The 17,220-nt window shown below is 43.0% G+C and overlaps 1 protein-coding gene across 7 annotated transcripts in view; it reads right to left on the bottom strand.

Annotated features, from left to right (window-relative positions):
• TIAM2 (TIAM Rac1 associated GEF 2) overlaps window positions 1-17,220 on the bottom strand; it is a 268,214-nt gene that overhangs the window by 58,906 nt on the left and 192,088 nt on the right. For 6 of the 7 annotated variants that reach the window (XM_055391088.2, XM_055391086.2, XM_063707972.1 and 3 more), the window contains 2 exons: window positions 16,376-16,468; window positions 15,197-15,460 (listed from right to left, as the gene is read on the bottom strand). In XM_055391088.2, the coding sequence (XP_055247063.1) occupies window positions 15,197-15,460; window positions 16,376-16,468 (357 nt within the window). Of the gene's footprint in view, window positions 1-15,196; window positions 15,461-16,375; window positions 16,469-17,220 lie in introns of those variants that run through there. The other variant, XM_055391092.2, reaches the window with a different exon arrangement.

The raw sequence follows: 17,220 nt of genomic DNA, 5'->3' as shown, positions 1-17,220 counted from the left end.
TCACTAAGAGATTTTTTTTTTTTTTTTTTTTTTTTTTTGAGATTTGCTCTTGTTTGCTCTTGTCTAGGCTGGAGTGCAGTGGCACTATCTCGGCTCACCACAACCTCTGCCTCCCGGGTTCAAGTGATTCCCCTGCCTCAGCCTTCCGAGCAGCTGGGATTACAGGCATGCGCCACCATGCCTGGCTAATTTTGTATTTTTAGTAAAGATGGGGTTTCTCCATGTTGGTGAGGCTGGTCTCGAACTCCTGACCTCAGGCGATCCAACCGCCTCGGCTTCCCAAAGTGCTGGGATTACAGGCGTGAGCCACCACGCCCGGCCTCATTAAGAGATTTCTAACAACCTTCCTTTCACTCAATAGCTATTTACTCAATGCCTGCTATTTTTATCAAGAATTGTGCTGGCTGCTGTGTCTGAAACATCCTTTACACTCTTCAAAGTCCCTGTTTTCAAGGGATTGTCAGTAGTAGGTTAATTAGGACAGGCACACAGTGAGCGATATTGCAAGGCAACTTTCATATCAGGCATACAGACAAAATGCCTTCAGAGTTCAAAAGAGGAAGAGCCCATGATTCTGCCAGTGTGACATGCAAGCAGCCCCACACTTCTCACAGACTACAATTGTAAAAGAGAAGCATGAAAGGTGAGTATTCAGGTTCTGTGAACTTCTACTCCCAGAGATCCCAAAAAATGATAAAACTTCTATTTGTGCCGCACCTTTTAAGTAGACCTAGCACATGTATTAATTTTCTCCCCTTTCCCCAGTGAACACATACTGACTTGCTCAGTGATATGGTTTGGCTGTGTTCCCACCCAAAGCTCATCTTGAATTGTAGTTCCCATAATCCCCACCTGTCCTGGGAGGGACCCAGTGGGAGGTAATTTAATCTTGGGCATGGTTACTTCCATGCTGTTCTGGTGACAGCGAGTTCAAACGAGATCTGATGGTTTCACGAGGGGCTTTCCCCCTTTTGGTCGGCACTTCTGCTTGCCGCCGCCATGTGAAGAAGGACACGTTTGCTTCCCTTTCCACCATGATTGTAAGTTTTCTGAGGCCTCCCCAGCCCTGCGGAACTGTGAGTCAATTAAACCTCTTTCTTTTAGAAATTACTCAGTCTCGGGTATGTCTGTATTAGCAGCAGGAGAACAGACCAATACATTCAAGGTCAAAGAACATCCATATGGAGCTAACGTCTTGCTGGCTGGACACACCCGGTGACTGGCATTTTGGGGTCATGGGTAATCAAGCTTAGAAAAGCTAGGCTTCTTATCAACATTTTCAGCCCCCATTTTTCCTCAATCATTTGTATAAAATAATAATGACAAAATTCAATAAATGTTCAAATAATGTTGTTAATACTGCTATGCAAAGATGCCTAAACTTCACAAAAGAATGGCATGGCCATTCATCAACTGAAACATGAAAGACAGAATTAGATTCACAAATGGCAATTTAGGAGAAAATAACTAGTGTTTGGAAAGAAAAATGTTAAAATGTGGAGGATCACATGTCCTTTCATTCAGCAGTTTCCAAGTGCTTCACTGGGGAGTCCAGATTTGGCAGCAAGCCCACTGGGAGACTTCTGGAAGGAGGGGGCATCCTGCCGCTCTAGAAACTGTGGAATAGCACCTGCTCACTCCCCAGGGCAGCTGGCCAGAGCTCCTAACAGAAGATACACAATAATTTTGTTAACAATTTCATGTGCTTTTTTCCAAATAACCTTTTCCAGAGCTACCAACAAGTAACAAAATGGGATAATTTGAACTTTGTCACATTTTCCCACGACATGTTAAAGATGTTAACAGCCATATGCAAGAAAGGATAAAAGATAAATGGATTTATATGAGATTGGATAATTTATAAATAATCATAGCTGAGTATGGTAGGGCAGAAATAAATTTATAAGGTACAACAGATCAGAACTAAATTGTCTGAAATGAAAGGAATTGATGTGCTACAATTTGTATTTCAAAGCCTATTGATTTATTCTCCTATAAACAAATATGTGTTTGCCTTACACTATGAGTGGACATCTTTAAAGGGGTAACGTGTCACTCAAAGTTCCTCCCTTTCTCTTTATGTTGCTAATTTTGATGAATTTAATGGAATTTTATAGATAACATTTTCATTGTAAATTCATTTACCATTTAGAGCATCTTCTAGATAAGATTATTAAGATTCCCAATCATTGAGTAACTCCCGCTTCCCAACACCATCCAATCTAGAGGAAAGACCAATATGTCTTTTAAAATGTCCCCCCTTTCTCTTTCTGTTGCTAATTTTGATGCCTCTTATGGAATTTTATAGATGGGTTTTCATTTCAAAACGGTTTTGGAAGCAGGTGAAATATTCAACATGAACAGAAGTTAAACACAAGGAGTTCCCAAACCAATTCCTCATCGTTCCCCAAAGCTGCTCCACACCCATCTTCCTATTTTAACTGATGGAAACTCCAACCTTCTGGATGCTCACGCCAAAACCTGGGGGTCACCTCTGATCCCTCTCCTTCCAGTCTCTGGGCGAGCTCTGTTGGCTCTACTGCCACTGCCACCACCCCAAGCAGACTCCACCCCCTCACCTCTCGCCTGGGTGACGGCAAAGCCTCTGTTGCGCCACTGCCTCCTTCAGTCCATTTTCAACAACACTCAGTGATCCTTACCAATCACTCGTCAGATCATGTCACTACTTCCCTGCTCCTCCTTCTCTGCAACGGCTTCTCCCTTCCCTCCAATAAATGGACCTCACAATGGTCTTTGAGGTCAGCCTGATCTGGCCTCACACTTCCTCTGGGCCTCACCTCTCACTGCTCTGCTCTTCCCTTGCCCTTCCAGGCACACCTGCCAAAAAACAGGCCACATCGGGGCACATGTGATTGTTCCCTCAGCCTGGAAGGCTTTGCCCCCTGAGGGCCACGTGGCCCCATCCCTGACCTCCCACAAGCCTGTGCTCCTAGGTGTCCATTGTTCCCTGAGCACTACTGGCCTGCCCTATGCACAACTGCAACCAGCCTGGTCCCTACTCCCCATCCCTCCCACCCTGATCAATTTTTGTTCCGTCACACTTATCATCTGTGAATACATTATATAACTTATTAATTGTGAGGTTCCCACTTACTCTGTATGTCCACACACTAAAATACAAGTAAGCTCCATGTGGGCAAGGATGCTTTTTTACCTGCTGTGTTCACTGTTTATCTCTAGCCCTCCTAGATCAATGCCTGACACAACAGGCAGTAACTAAATACTTGATAAACCAGAGAAAAGTAAAATGAGAGAAAAATATTTTTCTCCAGAGATCACTGGTTTCTCAGCTTGGCCTCAGTGTGATCTTCACAGGTGATGGGTACCTACCATGGGGTAAAAAAATGCAAATCTCATGTCATGGACCTAATTTATGTACCTGAATTCAGGATTAAGTATGGAAGTTCATTTTCCACCTTGAAGGCAAAAACTTCTCAAATTATTTGCACCCGGATTCAATCTCAAGGTATAAACAAAGCCACAGCTCCCTTCTTAGTTACAAGTTTTATTTTGCACCCCTTAAATAAGCCACATTTTAGATATAACATAAGCCTTAGAATCTTGTTGAAAAATAAAGTTAATGTTTGTATTAATCCATTCTCACACTGCTAATAAAGACATACCTGAGACTGGGTAATAGATAAAATAAAGAGGTTTAATTGACTCACAGTTCCGCAGGGCTGGGGAGGCCTCAGGAAACTTACAATCATGGTGGAAGGAGACGCAAACATGTCTTTCTTCACATGGTGGCAGCAAGAAGAATCAGTGCCCAGCAAAGGGGGAAGCCCCTTATAAAATGATCAGATCTAATGAGAACTCACCCACTATCATGAGAACAGCATGGGGGAAACCGCCCCCATAATTCAATTACCTCTACCTGGTCCCTCCCATGACACATGGAGATTAAGGGAACTACAATTCAAGATGAGATTTGGGTGGGGACACAGCCAAATCATGTCAATGTTGAAATGTTTAAAGAGGAAGACCTGGGGTTTTCTTCTTTCTCATATTCTGAGTCTTGTTGTTCCTATATCCTCTACTCATTTGTTCAAATGTTCAAGCAAATATTTGTTGAATGACTCTACTTATGTGCCCAGTGATTTATTGGTGACAAATACAAGACAGAGTCCCTGTAAAAAAGGAGGACAGAGTATCTCCTCCTACCTATGTGCTCTGAGGGAGGGAAGGGCAGGGACTGCCTGCCATGCTGTGCCACCCACCTCTCAGCCCATTGGTGCCTGGCCACCCTTGGTCATCTTTTAGAGGACTAGCAGCAGCTGCAATGCCCTTCCCTGGCTGGCACCTGGGCTGCCTGTCTTTCTAACCTACAAATCTGACCTACCATACCCTGATCATCTTTTCCCTGTGGATCTTTACATCCAGGCTTCTTGCAGCTCCCTGGACCCTTTGTCACCTGGCCCTGCTCACCTGTCTCACCCTACCTTCTCCTCTTCCCCATTTGCACCTGAGTCTCCAACCATCTGAGTTACTCACACACCTCCCCACAGCTAGACAGCCCCGGCCTCCTCCCGGCTTCTCTGCGCCTGGAATGCTCTATGCCCCCTCATCTACCTTCTCATTCCCTAGGGGTTGACAAAGGTGAGACCCTCCCTGGAGAGTGGCCCTGATTAACCTGGAACATGAGTTTTCTGCTCCTCTGTGTTGCTGCTCCATATGTGTTGGAACAGCCCTTCTCCAGGTGTGGTCTGTAGACTCCTGGGGTCACCAAGACCCTTCCAAGGAGTCCGCAAGTTGAAAATTATTTTCAGAAAAATGTCAAATGTCATTTGCCTTTTGCTCTCTGAGGACATGTGCACTGATGGTGCAAAGCATCTGCTGCTGTCTCAGCACAAATAAGGCAGGAACACCAAACTGTGCTCAGCACCATTGCGCTCTTCATTGCCACACTCTTACATTTAAAAATGCACCAGTTTCACTTAAGAATGTCCTCAATGGAGCAGCAAAAATTGGTAATTTTCCTAAATCTCCACCCTTGGAACATGTTCAGGAAGCACACATACAACTCATCAGCTGCATACCCAAGCACAATCGTAGCATTGAGGAAAAACATATGTACAACTGTGTTGGGAGCGGAACTAACTGTTTTTTTCAAGAACCACAATTTTTACTTGGAAAATAAAGGTGAGAAAAAAACATTTTCTTTAAAATGAACAAAATGAGCCTGACGGTATTGGTAGATATAATTCAAACTGTCCAACAAAAATCAGAATTTTGGAAAATTTGTATCTGCCACCGTCAGTATCATCCCAATACTTTTCCAATGAGATCTGAGTGTGACATTTTTTTTGAGACAAGGTCTCGCTCTGTCACCCAGGCTGAGTGCAGTGGCACAATCACAGCTCACTGAAGCCTCAACCTCCCAGACTCAAGCAATCCTCCCACCTCAGCCTCCTAAGTAGCTCGGATTACAGGCACAAGCCACCATGCCCAGCTAATTTTTTATTTTTTGTAGAGATAGGATCTCACTACATTGCCTAGGCTGGTCTCAATCTCCTGGCCTCAAGCCATCCTCCCGCCTCGGCCTCCCAAAATCCTGGGATTACAGGTGTGAGCCACCGTGACTGGCCTGAAAGTAATTTTTAACACTGTGAAATGAAATGTCCACATTTGGAAGATCTACATAACTTAGTGATTCCATATTTCCAAATAAACAATGCATGTTATGAAATCACGCATGAGTAAAAGATCTATTCCAAGTACAAGATAGGCCAATGAATTTTAATGCTACCAAATAAGAAAAGTCCACCAATAATGCCTCAGGTTCCGCACTGCAACCAACCTTGAAGAAATGGCCACTTGCTGAGTTTGGGAGCACATGAAAGAATATCCACAGTTGTCTGAAAGGAGTATCAAAATACTCCTCCCTTTTCCAACTACATGTATCTGTATAAGAATGAATTTTCTTTAAATAACTTCCACCAAAGCAATACACTGCAACAGATTGAATGTAGATGCTGATATGAGAATCTAGCTTTCTTCTATTAAGATGCACATTAAAGAAATTTGCAAAAATGTAAAATAAGGCTACTCACTAAGTTTTTTTTTTTTGGTTTGAGGAGACATTTCATTAAAAGAATGTTTATTGCGTTTACATAAAAATGGATCCACTATTGTTATGTTAAACAAACATTTTGGACATTGCTCAGTTTACATTTCTAATACAGTCAATATCAATAGATATAGATGTGGCCCGCATAACTAAAGCTCTTTAGGGCCCTCAATAATTTTTAACAGTAAAGCGTCCAGAAAGAGACCGACAAGTCCAAGAACTGTAAAACTAGAGTAATGACAATAGTGGATTATGACTGCTGTCTGTACACACATCTGCCTCCAGACCATAGCACCCCGAATACCAGAACTGTGTTGTTTTTTTTCTCATGTTTGTATTTCTGCCATCAAACATGGTGCTTGACATGTAAACTCAGTTTATTACCTTACAGTTCTGAAAATCAGAAGACTAAGGCCACAGGGCTGTGTTCTATCTGGAGGCTGTAAGGGAGGACTCTTTCCATCCCTTTTCCAAATTCTAGAGGCTGCCTGCATTCCTTGGCTCGTGGCTGTCAACTCTCTCCCCCTCCCTCATCACATTTACTTCTCTGATTCTGACCCTCCTCCCTCCAGTAAAGACCCCTGTGATTACACTGGGCCCCCCACATAATCCATGAAAATCCATCCCCCATCTCAAGATAATTAACTTAATCACATCTTCAAAGTCTTTTGAAATTTAAAATCCCTTTTGCCATATTCACAGGTTCTGGGGATTCGAATGTGGACATGTTTGGGGTGGGCCATTATTCTCTCCACCATAGCCATGTACTAAGACAATGGAGTAAAAACAAGGCAGAAAAATACCCCACTATTTTCCCCAATTTTTTGTTGTTGTTGTTGTTTTTTATGAGACAGAGTCTCGCTCTGTCATCCAGGTTGGAATGCAGTGGCGCAATCTTGGCTCACTACAACCTCCACCTCCTGGGTTCAAGCGATTCTCCTGCCTCAGCCTCCTGAGTGATAGCTTGAACTACAGGTGTGCGCCACAACACCTGGCTAATTTTTGTATTTTTAGTAAAGACAGGGTTTCACCATGTTGCACAGGCTGGTCTTGAACTGCTGAGCTCAAATGATTGGCCTGCCTCAGCCTCCCAAAGTCCTGGGATTACAGGCATGAGCCACCGCGCCCAGCCAATTTTCCCCAATATTTAGAATTCTCCAGGCCAGGATGAGAAAGACACTAAGAACAATGATGACCTCTGGAAGAGACACTGCATGGCTAAGAACAGGGTAGGAGGAATGTATCTACATATTCAACAAACACTTAACATGGCCTTTACTATGTGCCAGGCAGTATCCGGTGCTTTCCAAATACTAGTCCGTTGCTCCTACAAAAATCCTAGACCATTTTACAGTTGGAAAAACTGAGCTTTCAGGTTAAGTGACTTGTCCAAGGTCACACAGCTAGTGAGTAGGAGAGGCTGGAGCCAGGACCTGAACCAGGTCATCAGATGGTGTCCATGCTCTTCACCACTGCCCGATGTAGCTTAGGGGGACTTAGCTGTCACCGTTTACCCTTCTACACTGCTGGCATTTCGTACCATGCGCATGTATTACCAATCTGAAAAAGTGAAGATAGTGTCACAATACAGTTATCTCTAAACATGAGAGCTAAAAAGATTATCATACTTGGTCCTTCCCAATGATCTTGCTTCCTTCATAGGCAGGAATAAAGTGAGAAATATAATTCATTTTCAAGCCCCTTACAAAAGAAGGGGGAAAAAAATAGAAACACAAAAAAGCACCATTTGGCAGCCAGTACTCATAACACCGACAGGAAAGTGAGATCTTTTTTTTTCCTTTTCCTTATGTAACAGGCTGTAAAGTTTCCTCTTCTCGGCAGCCAATAGTTTCATAGAACTACTGCTTCATAGAGAGCTGGCTCACTCTACTTTCATAGGAGACCTGCCTGGCATCCCAAACTCTCAAATGTCTATCAAAAGTGGCAGAGCCAACAGATATTTCACACACAGTGTGCTTCAGAGAACTTCTGTAGATTTCAGATTTTTATCTGAAAGTTGTATTTATAGTTAATGTTCGGAGAGAAAAGCCAAGACTGATTTTTACTCAAAATGCTGGGAACGTTTATTTAACATCTCTCCTCCTGACCCTCATACTGCCTGGTCCTCTTTGCCATGGGGTGTCCCCTCCCCACCAGCCATCCCTGTCACAGGCCAGCAGGATGTTAATCCATCTACCTCACCCCTAAAGGGGACCGGTGAGGACCACACTTTAGTGGAGATGGCTTCCCAGTGCTGAGGAAGACTTAGGTTTTACAGAGAACATATAGGGGTTCCTTTATTCACTCTTTCCTCTAAAACATTTGAGTATTTATTTTATAAGGGGCTTCTGATCATTCAACACAACAATACTTTAAGATCCAAAGGAATGAAGCTAGAGTGGTGGGATGAGAGAGGTGACAGGCAGGGGCAAGCTTTTCAAGTCACACACACACTCCAGTGGCCATCAAATGAGCAGACAAGTTCTCTATATTTTATAGAAGGCAGGGGGAAGTAGTAATACAATATTCATTAGTTAGTTAATTAGCTAGTTGGTTTTTCAGATACATGCAATGATACGTTATAAATTCCTGGAATTCAGGGTTTTCTACAATCTGGCCCCAATAGACTTTCCAACCTTTCTTCCCGTGACCTCTACATGCAGCCTCTGTCTTCCAGCTTGCTTGCTCTATGTGAAATGCCCTTCCCTCCACCAAATCCCCCTGCCACACACCTCCAGGTCCCCGGCCTGTCCAACTGCAGTGCTGAGATCAAACACAAACCCTTCCAGAAACTGTCCTCTGATGCCGATGCTGAGAGCCCTGTGCCTTGCTTCTGGGTGCCTTTGCTCTTGTAAAACAGAAAAATTAGTGGAAATCCCACCTCTGACCTCTAATTCTCTTCACTGCAAATTTTTTTTTTCTTTGGAGCCAGGATTTACAAGTGTTTTCCAATTCAACTATGAGCTTCTTGAGAGTATGAAATAATGTGTAATTCACCTTTATGTACCTTCGACATTCAACAAAAGGTTGTTAAATATACAAGTGAATAAATAAATGACTGAGAATAAGAAAAAGAGAATCAAGCAAAACTAAGTTTTATAAGGAAATTAGTATCCAAGGATCTTAATTTTTTCCACCACTAAAAACCACACGCTCTCTTCCACACTGGTGGAAATGAAACCGATCTTCAGCACAGACAAAACAAACTCGTAATTCTGAGACCAAAATTCTGTGTCCTGGTAAAACCAGTATTTCCCAATCAGATTGTTTTCTGATTTTAAAAAAAAAAAAAAAAGTACCACTCATCTTTAGGAACACTAATATGTTTTTACATCTGGAAATCTGGGGTATCAGCCAGCCAGACTCACTAATAGCAGTTTTACACACAAACAGAGCATTCTCTGAGCTAAATGCTGTTAGTCATCCTAAACAGGCTATGGAAGCCAAAATGCCCTCACTCTCATAAACAGGAAATAAGTGGGTTTGCCACATCAGAGCTGGCTCTATAATGCTTTTCCCTGGTGAGAAGCTATATAATGGACACATACATTCCCAAGAGCAATTCATTCCAAAGAGCAAATTTACATCGAAGTGGCTTCTGCTAGCTTGAGACTCAACGCTACTCACAGCGATTTAAAAAAAGAATGATTCAAAGGGGGCGTGGATGCTAAAAAAGAACCTCAGGCTGCAATTACCTTCATCATCTGGTAAGCCTGTGTTGGATTTATATCGTCTAAATGGAAGGAGGAACATAGGTCTTTTCTATTTTTGTCCCCTATTAAACATACCTCCAATCCTAACAAGGTAGGATTAATGGCTGTTTATAGATGGAGAATTCATTAATGCGACAAGTTCAGTGTTTACAGAAAGACTTTATTCAGGAACTCTATGCCCAATGAGACTTTCTTAAAAGCTGCTGGAATGTTTCAAAAGATGGCAAACACTAGAAAAGGGATTTTCATACACAAATCACAAATATGGCATTAACAGGATCCCAGTATAAACAGGTCTGGCCCATCCAATCCCTTCAATGGTTGCCTTGTTGGCTCTGAAATAACACTGGCCTCTCTGAGGAATTCCAGCGGTAAAATTAATTCTCTCCATAAAAAGTTTTTACAGATGGTATATCCGCTCAAGTCAAATACAGCCTATGGACATTTCCTCTCTCCACTGTGAATAACTAGAACAGAAATTTAAGCCCTTCAAGGCAAAATCAAACGGTCACTCATTTCATAGGCAACAGAGGAACTTCATACTGAACCTCATCAATTCTCCATATATTCCTGTCTCTTCCGCTCCTCACAGAGCATCACAGGCATAGTGGAGTGAAGCTGGTGAACGCTGGAAGTTCTTTGCTTCCTAGTGTAAGCGATTTGCCAAATGGAACATGCTGTCTTCCAAGCATGGGCCGAGCAATGAACGAGGTGAGCTAAGAGTCGACTGCCTGCATTCTGAGCGCACGAGGAAAGACAATGGTGGAGGTTTGGGACACACAATTCCTAAGAACACACATGCGCAACAGAGATCATGTGCTGGGAACTTTGCACACATTATCTCATTCCATCCTCAAAACCTCGGCATAGAAGGCCTCAGGAAGCAGTAAGTCCTACTGCCTCAGTTCAGGCCACCTCTTTTAGACTAATGGCCAAGGGGCAGCGGGAGTGCTCACGCCAGCCCTGGGGCTGCTCTCCAGCCAATGCAGGCTAGAGAGGCTGGCTCTCCAAGGCTGCTTTCCACACCTGCGCAAGTTAAAAATGGGGCTTGCGGCCGGGCACAGTGACTCACGCGTGTAATCCCAGCACTTTGGGAGGTCGAGGCGGGCAGATCACCCGAGGTTGGGAGTTCGAGACCAGCCTGACCAACATGGAGAAACCTTGTCTCTACTAAACAAAATTAGCCAGGCGTGGTGGTGCATGCCTGTAATCCCAGCTACTTGGGAGGCTGAGGCAGGAGAATCACTTGAACCAGGAGGTGGAGGTTGCGGTGAGCCAAGATTGCACCATTGCACTCCAGCCTGGGCAACAAGAGCAAAACTTCATCTCAAAAAAAAAAAAAGGTGGGCGGGGTGGGGGAAGGGGGGTTGCACTGCCCCAAGCCTCTTGCAGGAGGTGCACCGACAGCAAAACCCTGGAGTCTGCATTTTCATTAAGCTCAGCAGGTGAGTCTTGGGCACTAGAAAGTTTGAGACCCATTTTCCTAAACATTATTAGTATCAATGAATCTCAAATACTGCAAGGATGCTTCTTTTCTAGAAAAGCAGAACCTTAATAGCAACCCACAAGCAACCCCCTAGCTTCCTGGGACCTGCCACTGTGACTAACACTTCTTTCAGTCAAAGATTCATTAGATATAGAGATATAGACAGAGACAGATTTTTTTTCCCACTTGAAACTGATCAAGAGACAAAAGTTAAGCAACGTAAACTTCAGGATATGACTGAAAGCCCTGAACTCTGTGTAGCTTGTTCCCAGGGCCCCCCACACATTTTAAGTGCTCGACAGGGGGCTATAAATACTCCGCTTGGAAGGGCAACATAAGCCCAAACAAGTGCTTAAGGCTTTCCTTTTCATCTACTTTCTGATATTCTTATAATTTCTATTTTTAAAAAACAGGTCTTCTTTCCCAGAGAGCCAGCCATTTGGTTTTTATAGCAAGCAAAGGATTGGCTTCTCTGGAAAAGCAAACTGAACTTTCCTTCAAGTACATGGTTGCCTTCTAGCAATGCCAAGGGAAAGTGAAATTTAGGGAAAGGCAGGCTCTCAAATGGCCGGCCACTGCTAAGTTATAATTCAAAGTTGTATTAAAAACTGTTTTTCAAAGTCATTTAAATTTTTGATTTCCGTAAATTTTAACTTTTTTAGTTAAAAAAATGGGATTACTGTTTTCTAATTCATTGCAAAAGTAAATCAAGGTAATTTTTAATAAAACAGGAAGCTGCAAAGGAGAGGGAGGAGGAGAAGCACGTTTTCAGAATTGCTGCCAAGTGAAACACTGGGCTGAACATGCCACAGACAGGAACTCCCCCAAACTCACAGGGACCACAGGGGCAGGGGAGAAACATTATCCTCTGGATGAGAAAAGTGAGGCTCAGCATCTTCATTCGGGCTCCCCTAAAAGCAGAGTCTGAGTCGAGGACTTGAGTACAGAAGTTTATTTGGAAGGTGACCCCGAGATTCCCAAAGGAAGGGGTAGGGACAGTGAGGCAGGAAGGGCAGGAAGCCCATGGGAGGTGTGAAAGCGAGGCTGCTGTGTACAGCTGGGGCTCATTCCAGGGCCCATCTGCAGAGCTGTGTGGACTGCACCTCAGAACCGTTTCCACCAGGGTAAAGAGGCTGGGGTAGCATCCACCAAAGCCCAGAACTCCCTGGGTGAGTCACAAAACCCGTATAGGGCAGCCCAGGACCTGAACCCACGTCTGACTCAAAACCTGTATGCTTGTTACCCTGCCACCTCTCAGAGTTTCCACAAACACAGGCTTCTCTTGTCATTCAGATGTTGCATATGAATGAGAGAGCTGGTCTTCTCTCACTTTTATCTTTTAATCACCTACCTACCCTAATTCTCTTTTCCCCTCAGCCTTCAAAATGGAAGACTTCCTTCTGAGATGTTCGCCCACAGGCATGTAACTTCCTTCACAAGCAACGCAACTACCTCGAAAAGAAAAAGAAAAGCCTATGTTTGTGGTGTCTGGGGAAGGAGTCTGCTGGGGCTGTTTTTTCCAGCACAAGCGACATCACTATGGAACAGCCACCTGGAGCTTAGGAGAGGGAAGGAATGGTAAAGCTCAGGGCAGAGGTGGGCGGGGCGCTGCCTGGGAGACTGTCACACCCACAGAGCACAGTCTTGCCAGGACACCAGGAAAGGGTTAGTGGCTCCCACTAGGCTGGTAGTGGAAGAACCTGCAAGGTTCCATCAGGAGGACGTGATGTGGACAAGCACTGTGCCTGCCTGGCTAACTAAGCTCTCTGTCCACACAGACATAGGTTGTAAAGGATTAGACAGTCCGAATGGCTGCCTAAGATGAGTAATAGAATAGCTATTTAACAGATCCAGGACTGCCTCCTTATTCTGTTTCCTTGCCAATAAATAAATAAATAAATAAATAAATAAATAAATAAATAAAAGTGGCTTAACTCACCTGCTTGATCCTTACTATTTAAAAAAAAATTTTAAAAAGAAAAGAAAAACGGCCGGGCGCGGTTGCTTACACCTGTAATCCCAGCACTTTGGGAGGCTGAGGAGGGTGGATCGCTTGAAGTCAGGAGTTCAAGACCAGCCTGGCCAACATGGTGAAACCCCATCTCTATTAAAAATGCAGAAATTAGCCAGGCGTGGTGGCATGTTCCTGTAGTCCCAGCTACTTCAGAGGCTGATGCAAGGGAATCACTAGAAACCGGGAGGTGGAGGTTGCACTAAGCCAAGATTGCGCCACTGCACTCCAGCCTGGGTGACAGAGCAAGACTGTCTCAAAAAAAAAAAAAGGGTAAATTTGCCCCTTTCTCTACTTTCTACAGGAATTCATTCCCGCAAGTACCAAAAGTATTATAGCCTCTGTGGTAATTTCTTATTATGATAAAATACATAGAGACATAACACAGGTAGTGAATGTATCCCTCAAGAGTAATGAATCCAAAAAATGGACACATGTATGTATTATATGGAATACTCAGGCCCATAACGGCAGCCCAGGGTAGCTAAATGATGGCCCTAATATACCCAAGTAATTAATAAGTTCCATCATAATTTTTGTTTTATGACATTCACTTTTATATGCCAATAGTCCATTTAATGGCATTTTAAATTAGAGGAAAGCCCCAAGAGAGGAGGAGAAAGCATGAGATACCTTATTGAATCACAAATCTTACCATCTGATTTTTTAATTCCAAAAATGACCTAATAAACTTCCTTTATAATTAAATCAATCCTAACAACTTCTCGTTGGTGTTTTTTCATTCATTTTTGGTAATCATGCAGAGATTTCAATTGGAAATCCGTTATTATCATAATTAAGTATAAAAATTGCTCTGTGCTTTCCCAGGAAAAAGACCCCACACTTGGTCTCCTGTGGAGCTTGACCTGGGCTCTCCAGAGGTATAAAGCGAAACTACTGGTTTTCAGTACTAGCCGGAGCCCCTAATTTACTTGACTGCAGTACATGAAATACACATGAATGATAAACTCAAAACTTCAGACCTTCAAATGATTTCCTCATATGGAAGTCTTACCGTGAGAAAAATAAACTGGCACACAGTTTTTCATTTTTAGGCCTTCACAAAGTTTTAAAATTCATGACCTACATTAAAAGTTTGCTGTTTACTGGCCAGGCACGGTGGCTCATGCCTGTAATCCCAGCACTCTGGGAGACCGAGGCGGGTAGATCACCTGAGGTCAGGAGTTTGAGACCAGTCTGGGCAACATGGTGAAACCCCACCTCTACTAAAAATGCAAAAATTAGCGAGGCATGGTGGTACACGTTTGTAGTCTCAGCTACTCAGGAGGCTAAGGCATGAGAATCTCTTGAACCTGGGAGACAGAGCTTGCAGTGAGCTGAGATTGTGCCACTGCACTCCAGCCTGGGTGACAGAGTGAGACTCTGTCTCAAAAAAAATAAAAAATAAAAATAAATTTTAAAAAAGAAAGTTTGCTGTTTATTAATAAAGTAGTACTTAACAAAAGATATAACTGAACTGAAATGCACGGGCTGTTCTAAGAGCCCAACAGAAGACTGCAAAATGATTGTGCCTTAGATTCAACTAAATAAGAAAAATCTTTCCACTTTGGCATTTATGCAGGCTTTCATCTGCCTTCAACCACAGAGGAACTACAAGACTAAACATTATGGGTGATTTTTAAAGAGTCCACGATTTTTTTTAAATGTTATTTTGTGCAAAAATAATTATTTTCTATTTTAATGAAAGCGCTATAATTACTAAAACACATGAAATTTTGATAAAATCTACTCCAGTTGGCATCTGTGTTCATCTAATAAATTAGAAAACATTCTTTGAACAGCTTAAATAATCTGAGTTTGCAAGCAAAATTACAGCCTAAAAATATTGGCTGTTGATACCAGCAGTTAAGAAGGAAGACAGAACAAAGCCTTACCATTGGCTGTATTCTTTTTAAAGTTATCCAGGAATTCCTCCAGCAGTTGGGACTGGTTAGGAGGGGGCAGCAGACTCTTCTGGTCCCTGGAGAACAGGTCACTGTCTGACCAGGATGTACACAGGGTTGCTTTTGTGTCCGGAGGCCGGGCAATCAGAGTGAGTCCGACGCTCTTCTCAGAAAACAGGGCCTCCATCTGCTTAAGGTCAAGATCAGACACAGCTTCCCCATTTAAGGTCATGATCTCATTGCCCTTTCTCAGCCCTGAGAAAAAGGAAGGAGAAACAGAAAAAAGAGAGAGCGATTACTGTGAGAAATATTTTAAGATGAAAGAAGGCTGCAAACTCAAACCATGTACTCGTAGGGACTGTTTTGTTTGTTGCTTTCTTCAAAGAAAGTGCCAGCCAGGCACACTGGCAGGTGCCTGTAGTCCCAGCTAATCAGGAGGCAGAGATAGGAAGATCACTTGAGCCCAGGAGTTTGAGGCCAGCCTGGGGCTATATAGCAAGACTTCGTCTTTTAAATAAGAAAAACAAAAAAGAATTAAAGGGCCAAAATGCATAGTATTTAGATGCCACTAAGAGCAAAACAAATGTTAGCTCTCTCACAGCTACTATTAGAAGAAACAGTTTGAAAGATCTCAGCTCACTGCAACCTCTGTCTCCCCGCTCCAAGAGATTCTTGTGCCTCAGCCTCCTGAGAACCACTCATTCGTTGTTTTTTCTAGTGTTCCCATGTTAACTTTGTTCCATCCGTGTCCGCCTGTCTGTCTCACACTCTTCCTCCTTCCCTCTGTCTATATATATGTATACACTTACTCTTTTAAACACACACACACATGCTCTCTCTATATATAGGCATATGCATTTTCTTTCTTTTCTCTCTCTCTGTCCTTTTTTACGGAGGCAGGAGTCTCACTCTATCTCCCAGGCTGGTCTTGGGCTCCTGGGCTCAAGCAATCCTCCCATCCTCCCACCTCAGCCTCCTGAGCAGCTGGGTTTATGGGAGCGAGCCGCTGTGTTTGGTCACATTTCCAATTAAACTCTTACGTTTACTTGCTTTAAAATTCCAGGAGCAACCTTTTTTCTGACAAAACTGTAAGAAGAAACATCCACTAGCCAGACTGTATTCCACAGTTTCAAATTAAGAGGCAACAGAGGCACGGTGTGCCACACGGACCTTCCCCATACGCCAGGCCATCGGGAAGAACGTCGCTTATAAATATCCGGCTGAGATGCTGACGCTCATCCACCTGCGCTGTAACTGCAAACCCTAGGAATGAAAACAAAAGGAAAAAGCAAGTCTCAGCCCACCACACTGAATTTCTCCAACCACATCGGCAGTATCTCCTTGAACATCTTTCATAAGTACAGTATGTTGAGAAAGTCGAAATTACAGCTATTTTGAAAGTATAAATATCTTGCAGGGGCAGAAAAAAAAAATGTCAAACGAGAGGCTTAAGAAATATAAAAACATAACTTTTATTCCAAAGTGAGACCATGCATCCACATGCATAACAGCATAATTCACAATAGCCAAGAGGTGGAAATAACCCAACTGTCTGTCAGTAGACGGATGGATAAGCAAAATGTGATCTATGCATACAGTGGAGTATCATTCAGTCTTAAAAGGGAAAAATATCTTGGCATATGCTAAAATTTGGGTGAACTTTGAGGAGAATATGCTAAGTAAAATATGTCAGTCACAAATAGACAACACAGTATGATACTATTTACGTGAGTAGCTAGAGCAGTCAACTTCAGAGAGGTAGAAAGTATTAATAGAATGGTGGTTGCTAGGGGAATTCCGAGAGATACAAAGTATTAACAAACTGGTGGTTGCCAGGGGCTGGGGGAAGGACAGTATGAGGAATTGGTGTTAAATGGGTACAGAGTTCAGCTTTACAAGATGAAAAGATTACTAGAGATAGATGATGGTAGCACAATATTGTGAATGTACTTAACATCACAAAACTGTACACCTAAAAGTGGTCAAGACGATACATTTTATGTCATATGTCTATT

This window comes from Gorilla gorilla, chromosome 5 (assembly GCF_029281585.2).
Source record: "Gorilla gorilla gorilla isolate KB3781 chromosome 5, NHGRI_mGorGor1-v2.1_pri, whole genome shotgun sequence".
Classification (NCBI taxonomy): Eukaryota; Metazoa; Chordata; class Mammalia; order Primates; family Hominidae; genus Gorilla; species Gorilla gorilla.
Note: the sequence above shows the minus strand (reverse complement) of the source record. Positions and strands in the feature narration are given on the sequence as shown.